This window comes from Cnephaeus nilssonii (assembly GCF_951640355.1).
Source record: "Cnephaeus nilssonii genome assembly, chromosome: 22".
NCBI lineage: Eukaryota > Metazoa > Chordata > Mammalia > Chiroptera > Vespertilionidae > Cnephaeus > Cnephaeus nilssonii.
In genome coordinates, this window is record NC_137093.1 from 13,760,525 (window position 1) to 13,778,020 (window position 17,496).

General features: G+C 50.2%; 3 protein-coding genes across 4 annotated transcripts in view; 1 reads left to right on the plus strand and 2 right to left on the minus strand.

Moving 5' to 3' along the window:
* Positions 1-7,679, minus strand: part of HIRA (histone cell cycle regulator) — a 64,100-nt gene extending 56,421 nt beyond the window's left edge. The window contains exon 1 of one of the 2 annotated variants that reach the window (XM_079762888.1): positions 7,477-7,679. In XM_079762888.1, the coding sequence (XP_079619014.1) occupies positions 7,477-7,513 (37 nt within the window). In that variant the 5' untranslated portion in view covers positions 7,514-7,679. The remainder of the gene's footprint in view (positions 1-7,476) is intronic. The other variant, XM_079762889.1, reaches the window with a different exon arrangement.
* A 192-nt stretch (positions 7,680-7,871) lies between these two features.
* On the plus strand, positions 7,872-11,614 carry MRPL40 (mitochondrial ribosomal protein L40). The gene is made up of 4 exons (XM_079763139.1): positions 7,872-8,708; positions 9,064-9,147; positions 10,148-10,306; positions 11,151-11,614. Exons 1-4 carry the CDS (start codon positions 8,656-8,658, stop codon positions 11,473-11,475), a joined length of 621 nt encoding a protein of 206 aa, XP_079619265.1. The 5' UTR covers positions 7,872-8,655; the 3' UTR covers positions 11,476-11,614.
* Positions 11,615-11,700: 86 nt separating this feature from the next.
* On the minus strand, positions 11,701-16,598 carry LOC307094372 (synaptic plasticity regulator PANTS). The gene is made up of 3 exons (XM_079763140.1): positions 16,435-16,598; positions 16,121-16,288; positions 11,701-13,207 (listed from the first exon to the last, which is right to left on the minus strand). The coding sequence occupies exons 1-3, from the start codon at positions 16,456-16,458 to the stop codon at positions 13,085-13,087; spliced, it is 315 nt and encodes a 104-aa protein (XP_079619266.1). The 5' UTR covers positions 16,459-16,598; the 3' UTR covers positions 11,701-13,084.
* Between the last annotated feature and the right edge of the window lie 898 nt (positions 16,599-17,496).

Consider the following 17,496-nt stretch of genomic DNA (forward strand, 5'->3'; position numbering starts at 1 on the left):
TCTTGCCCTTGTGGTGCTTTAGTCTCACTCAAATCACAAGACATCCTTGCTGTTCCTCAAACCCACCTTGCTGTTCTCTCTGCCTGGGATGCTCCTCCCTCAGATGGCTGCCTTCCTCACCTGCATGAGGTCTCTTCTGAGTGGATGCCATGGTACCCTGTTCAGGTCCCTCCCTCCAGGAATGAAGCACATTTCCACAGCTGCAAAGTGTGTTTCCCCCACCCACCCCTACACCACTTGCTATCTATTGTTTCATCTACTCCCCTTCCTAAAATGGGAAGCTCTAAGACACAATTATATAAATAGGCTCCTTGGATAAGGACTTGAATGCTTCCCCCTCGTCCAGGCCGGTTTGGCTCAGTGGACTGAAGGGTCCTGGGTTTGATTCCGATCAAAGGCATGTCCCTTGATTGCAGGCTCCCGGCCCCGGAAGGCAACCAACTGATGTCTCTCTCACATTGGTGTTTCTGTCTCTCTCCCTCCCTTCCACTCTCTGAAAAAAAAAAAAATCAATGTAGGTGAGGATTATAAAAAAAGAATGCTTCCCTCTCATTGTTGGAATAGCCAGCAAATTCTACCACAAAGTGTGATCTTTAGAAAAGCCAGCCAGAATGAGCAAGGAGTTTGTTGAAGCAAATCAACTCTACCAGCCAAGGGTAGCAGACACTGGAGGCTGCCCGTCCACCAGCCACCTTCCATCAACCTTTCTCCAGTATTCAACACTCACCTGACATTTACTGAGTGCCTACTCTGGTGTGTGCCACACACTGTCCAAGGCCCTGGGAATAGAGCCTTAGCAAACACAAAGCCTCTACCCTTCAAGAGCTTACTTTTGGTGGGAAGGTCTCTAACCCCAACTTTAGTCAAGTATCTCACCCTCCCCTATGTAAGCCAGCAGGCAATGGTGACTAGTGTAAGAAAAGGCAAGAGAGCCCTAGCTAGTTTGGTTCAGTGGATAGGGTCTCAGGTTCGATTCCAGTCAAGGGCACATGCCCTGGTTGCAGGCTCAATCCCCAGTAGGGGGCATGCAGGAGGCAGCTGATCAATGATTCTCTCTCATCACTGATGTTTCTCTCTCTCCCTTCCTCTCTGAAATATATATATAAAGAAAAAGAAAGAGAAGGCAAGAGGAAGACTCAAAGTCCATGATTGGGGCACAGGTCTCTCCCTGAAAGCATTCTGTTGATACTCCATGACCAAAGAGCTCTTAAAAACCAAATGCCAGAAGAGTCACCAAGCACACCTCAAGAGCAATCTGCCAGGTTAGAAGCCTCAAGGCCCTGTGCGTGGCTACAGAAGCAGCCATAGAAAAATATCCAAGCACAAGAGGACTCCTGGTACCAAGCTGAACCACATGGTTTCTGGAAGCTCTTTGCAAGGAGGAAATGGGTACTCTATCTCCCTGGGACAGAGGTGCCCAGCACAGAGACCAACACTTGGTAATTAGAAAGAGTAAGCCTGGGCTCTGACTGGAATCTGGGTGTGACCCCTAACTCACCCCCTTTACATTTAGTAGGTCACCTCATTTTATGCAGCCTGTTTCCACCTGCAAATTCTGCTGCAAGTCAGAGAGAATTTCAAGGGTAACTGATATAACAAATCCTGAAACGGGTCAGCTTTGGGTGTGTTAATTTAGCATCTTAAGAAGCCATGGCCTTCCACCTACCCGTCCTGTCATCCTCATGGTTACAGGCTGACTGCCACGTGCAAACCTAGTGAAGTCCAGCAGAAACAAGGCCTCTCACACAGCTCTTCTTACCTGATTCCAGAGGAGCCCCCAGCACACATCCTTGCCCAGTCTTATTGGCTAGAATGGCATCAAATGGCTGTTCCTCAAAAAATCTCTGGCACTCATCCACATACCAGCTTAGGCCTATGAAAACTTGCCCCAGCAGCTTGGTCTGCAGAAGAGGGCAGACACCCGAAAAACACTGGGATTCTGCTGGACAGAAATAGGGGCAGACAACCCGCATCACTCCCTTTTTGCTATTTAATAATGTGGACACTACAGATGGACCCACTCTCCTCTCTAGGAGTTGCTGCTCATCTTGGTAGGATAATAAAATATGCTTGCATCGATTTTTGGTCCCAGGGCTCATTCCAGACCTGTTTCATGTGCTAGACACCTCTGCAGCCTATAGGCAAACACCCTGATAAACGGAGAACCTAGTAACCTCTGGGGCAAAGGAGAGGTCAAAGGAGACAGCCCTCTCTCCACGGTCATTGACAGGACCCACGATCAGTGCAATGGCAGCAGGTCCCCTCAGTGGCCAAAGCCAGGTGCTTCCCAGAGGTCCCTCCAAGCTGTAAATTACAATTCTGTTCATGAAGTGAAAACATCTTTTCAACAACTTTTAGATAAAAACAAATGTTTAAGAAAACCCCATTTTTTAGTCCTCATTCTTGCTTTCTCTAGCATACTAAAGAAATACTCAGAGAGTGACCCAAATCTACAGTCACCTGCCTTTGCCCTGTTTTCAGTGCCTATCCATTCCTTACCTCCACCACTCCTGACCTCCCTCATCATCTCTCACCAAGATGGCGGGAATAGCCTCTGAACTCCTCTGGGGCCTTCTGGAGACAGCCTCCTCAGAAACCTCACTACGGCCATACCACCCTGAACGCGCCCGATCTCGTCTGATCTCGGAAGCTAAGCAGGGTCGGGCCTGGTTAGTACTTGGATGGGAGAAACCTCAATGTGCCCCTCCCCCAGCCCCTGGAAGGAAGTCTAAGCTTCCATCAAGGTGCTTAAGGCTCCGCCTACCAGCCCCATTCTCCCCATTCACCTGCTCAGTCATGCCCTAACATGCTGTCTCCTCTTTAGTGCTCTCAGCCCTCCCCGGGCCTTTCCTCCTGATGCCCTCACAGCAGTGGGGCCTTTTCCCCCATCACAGTCCTCCTAGGGTCAAGGTTCAGCCCAAGGGCACACCACAAGCCAGGCCCCCCAACCTGGGGCCATGGCTGCTCACTCATTTAGCGCTGGTTTCCCTCTGCCCTGCATTCTAGAATGTGGTATAGGTCCCTCTCCCACCTACTGCACAGCTTTCCATACATAGGGATAACCTTATGTACCATGAACTTCTCTCCAAAAGCGTTCAATGTTTGGTGTATAAATCAGTGAAAAATCCACATGTGTATTATCCAAGGCAAAATCCCACCTAGTTTTCTTCTGAACCCTCTTGCAATGTATTCTGGTTGTTTTCTTAAATTGACCTATTGTCATCAGGTATAAGTCAGTGAGAGACAATGTAAAGAAAGCTCACATTTCCTGAGCCTTCACAGGTAGAGGGGAGGCAGGTGTTACTGGCTTCATTTAACAGATCAGGAAAAGAGATCAAAAGGACTTTCCCTGACACATCTGGTGAGCAGTACAGCACAGAGACTCAAGAACAAGACCGACTTCAAAATAAAAGGCAAAACTCTTGTCCTCAAGAATCAATTTAATTGGAATGATGAGACAAATACAAGAAAAGGCAAAACAACAACAACAACAAAAAACAACAACAAAAAACACAATGAAGATATTCTTATCTAGAGCAGGGTTTCTCAACCCAGGCACTACTGACATTTTGGGCCAGAGGATCCTTTGTTGTGGATGCATGTCCTATACGCTGGAGGGTATTCAGCAGCAGTCCTGTGCTTATCCACCAGATACCAGTAGCTCTCCACCCCCCTCAGTTGTGAGAACCAAAAATGTCTCCAGACATCAGCCTGTTTGAGAACCCCCAATCTAGAGCAACTCTAAAGTGTACCTTAACAACCACTGCAATCATAAAATATCGCTATGAGGATCCCTCCCAGCCTGTTCTGAGAGACAGGTCTGCAGGGCCCTCCAGTAGCTGTGCAGGGCCTTTCCACACCCAGTCCTGACTTCATTACCGCACCATCCTCCCCGCATTTCCCCTTCAAGCTGACTTATTTATTTTCACCCAGATGCAGAAGATGTCTCAATAGGATGTCTCAAAATCCTTTCTGGGATGAGACAGGGTAGGGGGGAAAATAATGCAATCACAGGACAGGCGAGAAAACACACCACAAAGCAATGTGATTAACTGACAAATTATTCCATTTCTGAAAATTTGCCAAACACCTTTTACAACACTGACATCAAAGTGTGAGCCAGAGGCCAAAGGAGGATGAGAGTTCTTCCAGTCCTGGTCCTTCTGAAGAGCTGAGCATGAACACTGCCCAGGAGTGAGAATTCCAGAAAACTCTTAGGAACAAAGGCCAAGGGATGGGAAGAACCCATCTCAATGAAACTTCCTAAACACACAAATATAGACTACGTTTTCTTACAACCAAAATCCCAATCGCTTTCACGTTCTGACCAATATATGGTCATAACCTAACTAAGAAATGAACCTTTGGCCAAGCCTAAAATAAAATGAAATATAAAGAATACTAAATCTAAGAACAGAGAGTAAAACATGTATGAACAATGCCTGGCACCTAACTTCTATATAAGTTATAAATATTATTGGCTATTATTTACCTTAAGGCACTCTTTGGGTATGGGATGAAATGATAGGGGTGAGTTTTTATATTTACTCAACTTTACCAAGGTCCAGGAGTGAAATCACAATCCCAAGAATTTCCTAATAAATAATGGCATCTTGAACTCAGTCTGATTCCATTTTCAAGACTCATTTCACTGGGATATGACAACTTCAAAATTTATTAACTTACCACAGAGCAGAGATTCTCAACTGGGGGTGATTCTGGCCACCAGGGGTCAATGGCAATGTGTGGAGACATTTTTGATTGTCACAACTGGGTGTGTACGGGGAGATGTGTGCCTCTGACATCTGGGTAGAGGCCAGGGATGCTAAAATCCCACAACAGAACAATTATATGGCCCGAAATGTCAACTGTGCTGAGGCTGAGGAACCTTATCTTAGAAGAAAGGTCTTACCACTATTATCAGCCAGGAAAACGAAGACTGAAAGTATGCCTCTACCCCAACATATACGTCTCATTGTGCCTTAAACCAGCCCCACTGTAGCTGCCTTTTCCACTTGTCTGAATGGATCCTACCACTACAAAGAAATTGCTGGGCTCTCCTGCTCCATCCCTCTTTGGACTCTCAGACACCAGAAAAAGGATGTTCAAGCCACATAACAAGTCAGGAGACATAAATGCAGAGGAAGAAAGCCAGAAAGTGAAATGATGCCCTCTCCAAAGCACCATGGTCTTTTTTTTTTTTGTTAATCCAAAGCAAGCACCACCCACCACTCTGGCTTCTGGCTAAGCAGCTCCTGCCCCCCACCAGCTCTCACTATTCACCAGTTTTTAAAGGACTGATCAGTAGGACTGGTCAGTAATCCAGACAATGATTATTTCCTTCCGGATAGTGGTAATTTACCCTGACAGTTCTTCTGAACACTTGATAAGACAAAGGTTGATTTCAGGAGATTTTAAAAGAAAGGAAATTTAACAAAGAACAAGTTTAAAATAAGTTAAATTCCATCCCTCCAGAGTCTCAATTTTTTAAATTATGTCTTAGGTTTCTAAAGCATTTTATAATCTGGTGTGCACTTTTGTGTCTTCCTTCCCAACCAAACATCATAATTGTACTGTGAATAAGGTGGAGCAGATATCATCAAGTGCCATCCTAAGACTATGGAGAGGCCACAGCAACAAGAGGCCCCGCCCACTCTGCCAGGGTGGGATGTTTGGCTATTGGCCTGATTGTAGACTCTCACTTGTTTGTACCTAGATAATCACTTAAGCACCTTGACTTATTCTTACACAGCACAGAACTTGTGTCCTACAAAGGAGCTTTATCACAAAGTTAGAAATTATATGGCAGAAAGTCAGAGAGAGACTGGAGAAGGGTAGGCTGACTATACACACAAACTGATCTAGGCAAAATTTTTATTTTAAAATAAAAAAATTCCTTCAGATCTTCACTTACACAACAAACTAGTTCATAATGAAATATTTCCTTTCCTAATTCACAAACCCCATAACTTATAATTACTGAACATTTCCCCAGGTCTCCAGGGAAAGATCTGCATACTACACATCAGAAAATCAACTTAGGAGAAATGAAACTCTAGTTCACAGCTTTTGGTTTTATGCACATAAACCTAGTGTGTCTTCATAAATTACAGAAACCTCATCTTTCTTACCTGTTTCAGCCAATATTTATCATGCATCCTTTATGTGGGAGACACTGCCGAGTGTGGCAGGGATAAGGAGGGGAACGAGGCAGTCTCTGTCCTGGGGGCATAAGGAAAGGACACAGGGACACAGCACATCTAGTGGACTAACTCAGGAGGAATGGTAAAAGGAAAAGGTGACCCACCCGGGCCCTGGAAAATGACAACGATACCACACAAGGAGAGAAAGGGAGAGCACTTCTGCCTGAAAGAACATAGATGTTCAGTTCAGCTGCAGTAGCAGAGAGCAATCCGCAGATCAGGTTCAAAACCGAAAAGCTCCATGTACAAAAAAGGCAAAAGCATCTACTCTACTCGCTCTAAGAGAAAACGATAACTCATTCTAGCTGCATGCAAAGTAGAAATGAGGAACAAGGGGTGACCCTTTGCCTACCAGTAGTCAGAGGCAGGCTGGGATCAGGGCTGCAGGCCTTAGACTGGAGGAGTGCTCCCTGGGCTTCCGTGCTGTCAGCAAGGGGATGGGGGACTCTCTTCCCTCACCTCCCTGGGGCCTGGAGACAGGGGTGGTGAGGAGCACCAACTCCTGCAGTTGCGCCCACAAGGTAGAACTATGACAAAACTGCTGGTTACTAAGGGCTTCTCCGTGCCGCCCACAGCCTGTTCTCAACCAGAGGACTGGAAGAGTCAGTTTCCCCGGGGTGTGCTTTGGGGCCACTGCCACAGAACTAAGGAAGCCCCTCTCCTAGAACACACCTGTGTCGGATGGACTCCAACCCAAGTCACCATGATGCCCCAGCTCAGAATAAACGGGGTTCCTTCCGCTGGGGGACCTCAGCGCTCAGCCATAGCCCCCCAACTGGGGGCACAGTCACCAGATCCAGGCCTCAGCCGGAGCAGGAACAGCTCCTCCAGCGGGGCAGAGACGTGCAGATTTCAGGTCTTCACCCCGCCAATCAAAAGCTACAAGAGGGGTTGCGCCCAGGTTTCACACACATCGAACCCTCTGAGCACATCCTGGCTGATGCAGACGAGTGGCAGGAACTGGCTAGCGCCCAAGGGCCGCTCCCCAAAGCCAGGCCGCGGCGCCTTCACGGACCACGGGTGGGTGGCTGAGGGCTCAGCGCAAGAGCTGGGGGCGGAGGCGGACTTCGCCGCAGCCGGGCGGGAGCACGTGCCGGGGCTCGCCGGTCTCCCGCTCCGAGGACAAAGTCCGTTACCTCCCGCTCCGCGACTCTGGCACCGGGCACCAGGCGTCGGGAGCGAGGCGGGCACGGCCCCGCGCGCGGCTCCGACCCGGCTCCAGACCCCGATCTGACGCCAGGCGTGGCCTCCGGCGACCTCAGTGTTCACTCACCATTGTGGTTGACCCAGGTCGGCTTCAGGAGCTTCATTGTTCGGCCGCCGCCGGGCTGAGGCGAGAGCCGCGTCCTTCAACGCGCGCGGGCCATGGGGCCACCGCCGCCGCTTTCTCCCACGCCGCCCGCCCTCCAGCCGCCGCCCGCCCCGCGCCCTCAGTGCCGCCACGCCATCGCCGGCTCGCGCCCCAGGCCGCCGCCACAGCCGCCCCCCGCGCTCGGCCGCCACCGCTGCCGCCACAGCCGCATCCCCTGCGCCGCTCCTCCTCCGGCAGCTCCCGGGCAACGCCGGAAGTCACGGCGCGCACCTGCCAAATCGCCCCGGCGGGAAACCGCTCCCTGCGCGGACGGGCCCGCCCTGGCTCCTCTGCGGGTAGAGGCAGCGTAGGGAGGCTCCGCTTTGGGTTCAGCCCGGTCGCAGCGATGGGTGAACGGGAGGGTCTGCTGGGACCGCGGCGGGCAAGCGGGGGGCCTCGAGTTGCATGCAGCCCAGGCCGGCGGTGCCACTCAGGGTCGGAGTAGCGTGGACCGCCTCCGCAGCTCTACATCGCTGGTTACCAGTCCGACTAATTAGCTAGCTTCCGTCATTCATCAACACGCGTTTATTGGGCATCTCGTGAGCGCCAGGCCACGTGCCGGCGCCCAGGTACAGCCACCGGCAGGCGGGCGGCCGCGGTCCCGAGTTTGAACGAATGCAGGGGGACAACCCAGCCTCATTGAGGGCCACAGGGGAAGCCGAGGCGGCGCGTTTACTGGAAGATTGGGGGCCGTTTTCACTGATGTGGACACTTAAGACCTGGAGTAAAGGGACATCGCTTGGCCACTCCGGCTGCACTGCGGAGTCTTGGCGCTCCCAAGGGTGCAGGCCAACTAAGTGTGTGTGTGTGTGGGGGGGGAGATGACGTGTGCGGTCGCGGCGCCCGGCGGAGGCGGAAGAAAGGACCCGCACCGCCGCCTGGGGCAGGGCCCGGCGTGACCCAGCCCTCCGTTGGGGGCGTGCCCGCGCGCCGTCGCTACGGCCGGGCGGGGCCAGGCGTGATCCCGTCCTCCGCGGCTTGCACCCCAGGCCGGAACGCGATCGCGTGAATCGACGGGGCTGCCGGACCGTAGCGCGAGGCACCGTGGGCCGGACCGCCGAGGTGCGCGCCCGGAAGCAGCCGGTGGCCGCCTTTGAAGCCATGGCCACCCTGGTTTTGGGAGCTACCGCGCGTGCTCTGCGTTCGCCGTGCTGGTGAGTGCGGACATCATCACCGTTCGCGGGGTGTGCGGGGCGCGCGCGGGGCATTTCGCGCCGGCTGGCCAGGGCCTCGCCTGTGCTTCCTTCCTGACCGCCCTTGTCCACGGACATCTCGGTTACAAACGGGCTGGTCCGCCTCTACCTGTGGATGAACATTCGAAGCCCCCAGCGAGCAGGGACCCTGCCCAACTGCTCTGTTGTGAACGGGGGATTTTGAAAAATCTCGCACATTGACCTTGCTGTCACATCTAGTAGTTACAAAGTGCCTTAGATTTCGAGGGCATTATAATTTTTTTTTCTTCTGTTTAGTGGGGAGAATCAGATATTTATACATACTCATCTCTTTCAGGCGTCTGGGAATTTGGCAGACACAGGTTAGAGACACCCACCAGCGAGCTTCATTGTTGTCTTTCTGGGAACTCATTCCCATGAGGTAAGCTCAGATGTGGGCCTGACCTCTTTGGGGGTGTCAGCGGGAGACAGATATGCACTTGAACAGCACAAATCAAGACTACTCTTTGGTATGCAAATTTAACAGCTTAACAAAAATTCTCAGTTAAATTTAGCTAGATGTTTTTCTGTCTCTGTATGGAATACTGGCGTGTCTGTAATCAGAAAACAAAAATTAAATGTAAAAGTAGTTTAACTACTTTGAATGGATTCTCGTGCTTTTTACAGGGCAATGCATAAACGTCTGTTCTTCACGGGCCTTCCATTTCTGACTCCCTGGAGAAGTAGCGGGAAGGTGTGAGGACTAGTTTTTCCATCTGGAACTCTGGATGCTTTCTAGGGACTTGATTCACAAAATTTGGTTTTGATGCTAGAGGATTAGATTATTCTTAATACTAAATTGTCACCATAGGAGATGTGCTCCTGAGAGTAAATAAGACTTTTGTTAATGCTCTAGGATGGGGATTTGTTAAGAAACCCCCAAAAGTAGGGACAGGCCAGTCACTTTTATTATGCTTTCTCTTAGTCTTACTGAAATTTTTTTTTTCATTGTTTTTATTGATTAAGGTATTACATGTGTCCATATCTCCCCATTTGAAATAATTTTTATAAATCACAAATCCATTTGAAATGTCATTGACTTCTAATTCATCAATTTGGTATTTTCACTTTTCAGTGCAATCCCAAGGCACACCTGGACTCGGGCACTAAAGATGAGCCCTTCCCTTTAATTGATACCCGGATGCCCCATGAAGCTTTTCCACCCCTTCCTGGGTTGACAGTGCCCAAACAGTTCTCACAAGGACCCTGGGCTGGAAGCCATCCCTCTCCCTGCCACTCTCAGCTTAGGAGGTTAGGACCGTGCAGTGCATTCCCCAGTGGAGAGTTCAGTACAGGTTTGGGGTACTTTACCTGGTGCCATGCCTCTCAGCATGTTTGTGAAACCGAAGAGGAAACATTTTTATGTTTGCTTTATCCATTAGAGCAGAACCTCTGAAAAAGAAGAAGAAGATAGATCCTAAAAAAGACCAAGCTGTAAAGGACCGTTTGAAAAAGAGGATCCGAAAACTAGAAAAGGCTAGCCAGGAGCTAATTCCCATTGAAGACTTTATTATACCTGTGAAGTTCATGGATAAAATGAGGTAAGAGACCTCTAGGGTTGAGGGCCTCAGGGCAAAGGAGTTCCATCACCTAACGGTAGTTCTATTTGCAGTTTATGCAGGTAATGGGAAGGGGGTCAGTAGGCCTCGGCTGACTGGGCCCTGGGCTGAGTCCTCTTCTTGATCATGTCTCATGGGAGTTGAAAAACATTTCTGGGTGGTGCTCTTGAGTGGCTGAATGTGGGAAAGAAACTCAGAGTAACTGTTTGATAAGCCAGGCCAGATGCTCGAGTTAGTTCGTATCAGCACTGCCCAAAAGTTCATATTGTTGCTTCTTTTGCAAGTTGTAGTTATGACATCTTGGGCCTTGCCCATCCTGATGGTAGAAAACCCTTAGCCTCTTGCTTTGTGATGCAAACTGCTTGTGATTGGGATGTGTCACGTGCAGGGTTGCTGTCTTATAAAAGCGTATACTATTTATAAAGTTGCACCTTGCCTTACAAGTGGGACATGGCAGGTGTCTTGGTATTCCAGGGCTGATAAGAGGCTCTTGACTCCCTGGGATTTGGGTATTTGTTTTCATTATACCATTTCACTTTTCTCCAAAGTCACCTCTCACCCAAGGTCGTCTCTGCCTGGGAAAGAGGAAGTGCTACTATAATCTCCTCAGAGGATCACTGTCTCCTATTTCCACATAAAGCAAATGGGCCTGGTTCCTAGTGTCAATTGGAGCTGCCACCACATTCAACATTGCATTCCTTAATGTGCCCCTTTCTTTTCTGAGTTCCATCTGTGTCTGGCAGGGAGGGTGCTTGGGCCATATGACCCCTTGGTCAGTGAGGTCGGTGCTTCCCAGCTTCACACCTTTGGATTTGTGTGTTCCCAGACAGCGGCCTCAGGTAGAGCTCTCCTTTGAGGAGGCAGAACGGAGAGCTTTGCTCCTGAAGAAGTGGTCCCTGTACAAGCAGCGAGAGCACGAGATGGAGAGGGAAGCCATCAAGTCCATGCTCGAGGCCCAGCAGGAAGCTCTGCAGGAGCTACAACTCACTTCCCAGGAACTCTATGCGGAGGCCATTAAGCGGGACTACAGTCTGTTTCCCTTTGAGAGAGAAGGGCCAGCTTACACACCACCAATCTCCAACTACCAGCCCCCTGAAGGCAGGTACCATGACATCACCAAGGTGTACACACAGGTGGAGTTCAAGAGGTAGAGCTGCAGGCAGCTGTCTGAACACGCTGCCCTTGAAAGCCAGAATGACCAGAGCTCAAGCCTCCTTGTCACAGAATTAGGCATGCTGAGAATAAATGTAAGTTTAATCAAGTGTCTCTTTGTCTTATGTAAGAGTCAAAATTAATTCACCCAAGGACGGACAGGGGTGAGATAGGCTGCCCTTCTTTTAAAAAAAATTTATTTTCACTTTATTTTGATTGTTTACACGATTACAAATGTCTCCAACACCCCCCCGCTCCCCCATGCCAGGTACTGGGGATAGGATGATCGAGACCATTTCCCCCCAGCACGAGGCAAGAAACAAAGATGAAGGATGTTCAGGCTGTATGGTCTGTGTCGTCTGCACGGGTGGGACAGACAGAACACATGAACTTCCTCACATCATCAGCAGGACCAGCTTAGCATTTTAAGCTGGGGAGGGAGGCTAACGAGAGTGGAGCAAGCCAGGGACACACTAATTAACAAAATTGCCGTGTCCCACAGGAGGGTGGGACAAGTGGGGCTGAGCACTCTCACGCTGGGATGGTGACTGTATTAGTGTGCTGGGGCTGCCAGAACTAAATGCCACTAAATGGTTGTGCGGTCATGAACACCTTGTGGGGTCTAAATGCCATTTAGACTGCATGGCTGAAACAGACATTTTGCACAGTTCTGGAAGCTTTAACTCCTAAGACTGAGTTACCAGCAGGGTCGGTTTTTCCTCTCCTTGACCTATTGGCTATATCCTCACAAGGTCGTGTTGGATTATGACCTCATTTCAGCAGTCAAGAGTACAACGTCAGATGTGAAATTTAACAATCTCAACAACTAAACTGTTGAATTAATTTTCAGCTTCTATTTGGAATCTAATGTGTAAAATGGCTTTTGACATATTCCACATTTTCTAAAAATTTTGAGGGAAGCAGACCAAAATTCCATTTGTCCTGGGTTGGGGTTTCTTCAGCCACGAGTCCTTGAACCCTTTTTATGCAAGGTGGTATATTCTGTAGCTGTGTGCATTTCAGAAAAACGGAAATCTCACCTCCTGAGCCTAGAAGGTGCAGCTTGCTGGTCCAGAGGTCACGTCCCACCTGTGTCTGCAGAGGAACTGAGCGAGTCAGCCATAGCCAAGTGTGAGCAAAGGGTGGCAATGCATGGGCATCACCAAACCAGGGTGGCACAAAATGACCCCACAAGGTGTTCATGACTGCACAACCATTTAGTTACCTCTACATGTCCACACGGGTCAGGGCTACTCCTCAAAAGTTTACCTGAGAATTCTAGACCTTTGGATGGCCACCTCTTGTGCTAATGTCCCTGGTAGGGGAGCATGAGACAGCCCACCGTGGCTGTTCACAGCAATATGCAGTGGTGCTTGGCTTCCCGGAAGCTGTGCAGTGGACAAAACTGTCTCCCGGAGCGTGGCAGCGGTGGGGCATCCTGCACGCAGGTGAGGTTGGGCAAGTAGCGCTGGAGACGTCGAGCTCCGTGTTCCAAGCCAGGCAGAAGCTCCCAGGTACCTACTGGGATATTTGGGCCAATCAGAGTCCTTAGGGCCGAGCAATAGCTTCACTTGAAGAAGACTGCAGGAAGCCGTGCAGGGGTGCTTGTCACTCGTCTTTCTCCTCCAGGGGGAGATGCCAGTCTGCAGGGGGGCTCTGTCTCGGGGTCCACACTAGGGTGTGCTTTCTTGCAGCCTGGACTCTCCCACGCTCGCTCTCACAGAGGGATCGCTGTGCAAGGGAGACCCTGGTCACTTCACACCTCACACAGCCCTTGTACCTCCCTCCTCTTCAGCAGGCTCCCAAACACATATGGACAAACAGCGTATGGTACACACTACTCTGAAACTCTACTTCCATCTAATACACCTTAGTGGTGGTTCCATATTAGCGCACACATACCTAGATCATACTTTCTCCCAAGCTATTGTGAAAAATTACAATTGATCCTTGAATATGGGTTTACAGATGCCAACCCACAACTGTCACGGGCTCCTTGGCAGGTGCCAGTGGCTATGCTGGCCTCTTTACACATATTACTTTCACCTTCTCAGTCTTCTTAAGCTCTATTGTCTCAAATAGATGTTTCTGTTCTTGTTTAAAAAGTGATCAGAAATGCAAAGGAGAATATGAAAGACTCCCAGACCGCCATCCCTGTGGTGAAGTGAACAGCTTTCCCAACACAATTTTAGGCCTAAATTTTTGAGCTATCACATGTTTCTCTAAAGATGGAATCTTCTACTGGCTAGTATATACTTCCTGCTTTTTTCACTGAGGCATCTTTCCATGCCAGGATATGTTACTATCTATTGTTTTTAACCACAATATGTTATTTATTCTTTTTAAAATATTTTTTATTGATTTTTTTACAGAGAGGAAGGGAGAGGGATAGAGTTAGAAACATCGATGAGAGAGAAACATCTCTTCCTGGGGATGTGCCCGCAACCAAGGTACATGCTCTTGACCGGAATTGAACCTGGGACCTTTCAGTCTGCAGGCCGACGACGCTCTATCCACTGAGCCAAACTGGTTAGGGCTATCTATTCTTTTTAATGGCTATGTAATACTCCACTGTGTGGAAGAAGTTATTTGGTCAAATGTCTATTAGTGGAATTTAGGACACTCAGTTTTTGCACTATCACAGTGACAAAATGGATTATTTTGAAATTTTAAGCTATGCTCTGTTACCCAATTATTCCCCTAGGACAGTGGTCGGCAAACTCATTAGTCAACAGAGCCAACAACAGTACGATTGAAATTTCTTTTGCGAGCCAAATTTTTTAAACTTAAACTATATAGGTAGGTACATTGTTATTAACTTAATTAGGGTACTCCTAAGCTGGCCTTTGCTAAAAACTCAAGGGGCCAGCCGAGACCGGTTTGGCTCAGTGGATAGAGCGTCGGCCTGCGGACTCAAAGGTCCCGGGTTCGATTCCGGTCAAGGGCATGTACCTTGGTTGCGGGCACATCCCCAGTGGGGGGTGTGCAGGAGGCAGCTGATCGATGTTTCTCTCTCATCGATGTTTCTAGCTCTCTATCCCTCTCTCTTCCTCTCTGTAAAAAATCAATAAAATATATTTAAAAAAAAACAAACAAAAAACAAAAAAAACTCAAGGGGCCAAAGAGCTGCATGTGGCTCGCGAGCCGCAGTTTGCCGACCACTGCCCTAGGATAAACTTCCAGAAGTAAAACGGATCAAAGGGTATGCATGTGACATTTAGAAATCAGAACACCTTACACTCCACCAACAATGCACAAGGACCCCTGACTCCCCAAACCCATATCAACACTTCTGACTTACTGCTAGGCAGAAACCACCTATTATCACTTTAACTTCTACACCAGGCCATTTGGTTTTCTTTTTTAAAGAATTCCTTCTTTGTGTCCTTTGTCTACTTTTCTATTCTGAAATCATCCCCAATTTGCTTACTGATATAAGCGCTCAGACATAGTATATAAAGATTACTAATCTCTTGTCATATAGGCTGTAAGTTATCTTTCTCATTTTTTGGACTTCACTTACTAGGTATGGAATTGTCACATTTTCTTTTATATGGTAGCTTTGTTTCCACATCAGTTTGTCTGCTTCAATAATAACATACATTTAACAACGTTGAAGCAGCCACCAGTCAGTCCCGCAGGCTCCCCTTCCCCATGAGCACTGCACCTCACAGCTTCTCTCCATCTCCCCACCCACAGTAGCTCCAAGGCACCACGGTAGTCTAGACTAGACTGAAGGTGCTAAGAGGGCAGGTGTTCTCATCATTCCTGCATTCCAAGAGTACCCAACATGACAAGTATCTGCTGAAATGGACAGACAACTAGAACCACCTCCTTACTGGTCTCTGTGCCCCTCCATAATGGACCCTCCCACTTTGGCAGCCAGACTGATCTTTTAAAGGTATAAAACAAATCATGCTGCCCTAGCTGGTTTGGCTCAGTGGATGGAGCGTAGGACTGCGGACTGAAGGGTCTGGGGTTTGATTTCCGTTCAAGGGCACATGCCCAGGTTGTGGGCTCCATCCCGTTAGGGGCGTGCAGGAGGCAGCCGGTCAATGATTCTTTGTCATCACTGATGTTTCTAACTCTCTCTCCCTCTCCCGTCCTCTCTGAAATCAATAAAAATAAAATAAATATATAAAAAAGTTGAATTTAAATAAAATAACAAAAAAATCATGCGTCCTAGCGCATGTTTAGACAACAATCTAAACCCCTTTTAAAGGCCCAAGAGGTCCCTGGTACCTCTGCAGCCTCATACCCTACCCCTCTGCAGCTCACCCTCCTGAACCTTGTTCCTCCTGTAAGTAACCCCCTGGGGCTGGGTAAAGGCGGCTAAGGCTGGTTCCTGGTCTTTCAGGACTCAGCAGTATCCCCTCCTTTGCAGGTCAGCTGACAACCCTAACGCTGCCTTCCCAAACCACTCTCCACTCCCCTCTTTGTCTTCCAGAGTCTGAAAACCCAGTTGATAGACTAATTTTTGGTATTTATCGAAAGCACAAAAAGCACAAAAAGAGGAAGGCCCTCAGCAGTGCTCTCCAAAATCCCGGCACCTGGAACGGGGGCAAGGGCGGCCTGTGCACTCAGACGCCCTGGCGGCGGCTCAGCGCCCCCCACCGCACCCACCCCCCGGCTTCCCGCGCGCACCTGAGCCTCCGCGCTCCGGCGCTCCTCCCACTCGCGACAGCTGTCCAGGTCGCGCCGCCATTGCTCGCACGCCGGCCGCTCTCCGTGGACGTAGTAGTGGTGCAGGAAGTGCCCGGCGCTGCGGCAGAGCTTCCACTCGGCGCGGTAGGCTTCGCAGGGGCGCGGCGGCTGCGGCGAGAGGGGCGCCTGAGCCGGGAGCCGCTGCGCCGCCCACTCCGGAGCTCCAACCCGAATCCTCCCGGGAGAGACCTCGCTTAAGCCGGCCACACGGTCGGACGAGGTCCCCCCAGGTCCCCGGCGCCCACCACACTTACCTGCCAGCCGCCGCCGTCGGCCATGCCGAGGCGAGCACCTAACTCCCGCCTTCCCCAGCCCGGCAGCCAATGACCAAGGAAGACGGACTAGGCCCGCACCGCGCGAGACACCGAGGAACTCAGAGGTCTATTTAAATCCTCGCCACCTCCTGGAGACACCCCAATAGACAGGACGTTCGGGTGGGGCAGCCAACAGCAGCCCGGGCGGGGCGCAGGCGGGCGGGTGGAGCCCAGAGGGCCGGGGGCGGGCCGGGGGGAAAGAACGCTGCGCGCGGAGCCGCGCCGGCACAGTCCTGACTAAGGACGTCCCCCCGGTGTGGGTGGGCGTCCCGCGCTGCACCGCCGCCACGTTGAGTTGGCTGTTTGTGAAACCCCGCGGGTCAGGCCAGTTCTTTTCAGCGACTCTTATTTTCACAAATCTCAAAGATCGGGCTTACTGTCGTAAGCACATCCTGTGCAGCAACCACCGCGAAGCTGCCGAGTCTACTGCTGTAGCGACCACTCACAAAATAACGGGGGTTGGCTGGGCATAACGTGTGTAGGGGTAGGGTATCTAAGGTGCGGGATAACCTCCCGAGGGAACTCAGGCTGGAAGTGGAGGCGAGAAGGGCATTCTGAGCACAGGGACGGGGTGGTCCAAGGCATGGAGGCTGCGAGTGGCATTGGGTTCAAGTCCAGGGCCGCTTGCATATCTGATTAGGAGTGAAAGCTTTACTGAGACAGAAAGCCCTGCAATAGCAATGCAATGGTTCCCCAGCCTATGCAAACCTGATCATGTGCAGGGGAGCCCCTTACAAGGCGGCTGCTGGGCCCCTTCTATGATTGAGACCGGGTCAGAGGCCCTGCAGGTGGTTCCGAAAGTTGCAATTTTATCCGGAGTCCTGCCAGATTGGCTCACAGACCAAGCTTGGAGAAGACACTGTGTGACAATAAGGTTGCCGGCCAGGGTACAGCAGTAAGAACCAGGAGTTTTGCTCCAGGTGATCCCACTGTCACCAGGAGATCCATCATTGGGGTCCAATCCTGGCCCAGGCAGAGGAATGTGCCTCCAGCAAAAGAACA

What these genes read in the sequence shown, in the direction of transcription:
- MRPL40 (XM_079763139.1), top strand. Translation starts at nt 8,656, where the DNA reads ATGGCCACCCTGGTTTTGGGAGCTACCGCGCGTGCTCTGCGTTCGCCG. An exon ending in GCTCTGCGTTCGCCGTGCTG is followed by an intron (nt 8,709 to 9,063) that starts GTGAGTGCGGAC and finishes CATCTCTTTCAG; the next exon opens with GCGTCTGGGAATTTGGCAGA. An exon ending in TGGGAACTCATTCCCATGAG is followed by an intron (nt 9,148 to 10,147) that starts GTAAGCTCAGAT and finishes TTTATCCATTAG; the next exon opens with AGCAGAACCTCTGAAAAAGA.
- LOC307094372 (XM_079763140.1), bottom strand. Translation starts at nt 16,458, where the DNA reads ATGGCCGACGGCGGCGGCTGGCAG. An exon ending in CCGACGGCGGCGGCTGGCAG is followed by an intron (nt 16,289 to 16,434) that starts GTAAGTGTGGTG and finishes CTCTCGCCGCAG; the next exon opens with CCGCCGCGCCCCTGCGAAGC. An exon ending in GCCGGAGCGCGGAGGCTCAG is followed by an intron (nt 13,208 to 16,120) that starts GTGCGCGCGGGA and finishes TCCCTTGCACAG; the next exon opens with CGATCCCTCTGTGAGAGCGA.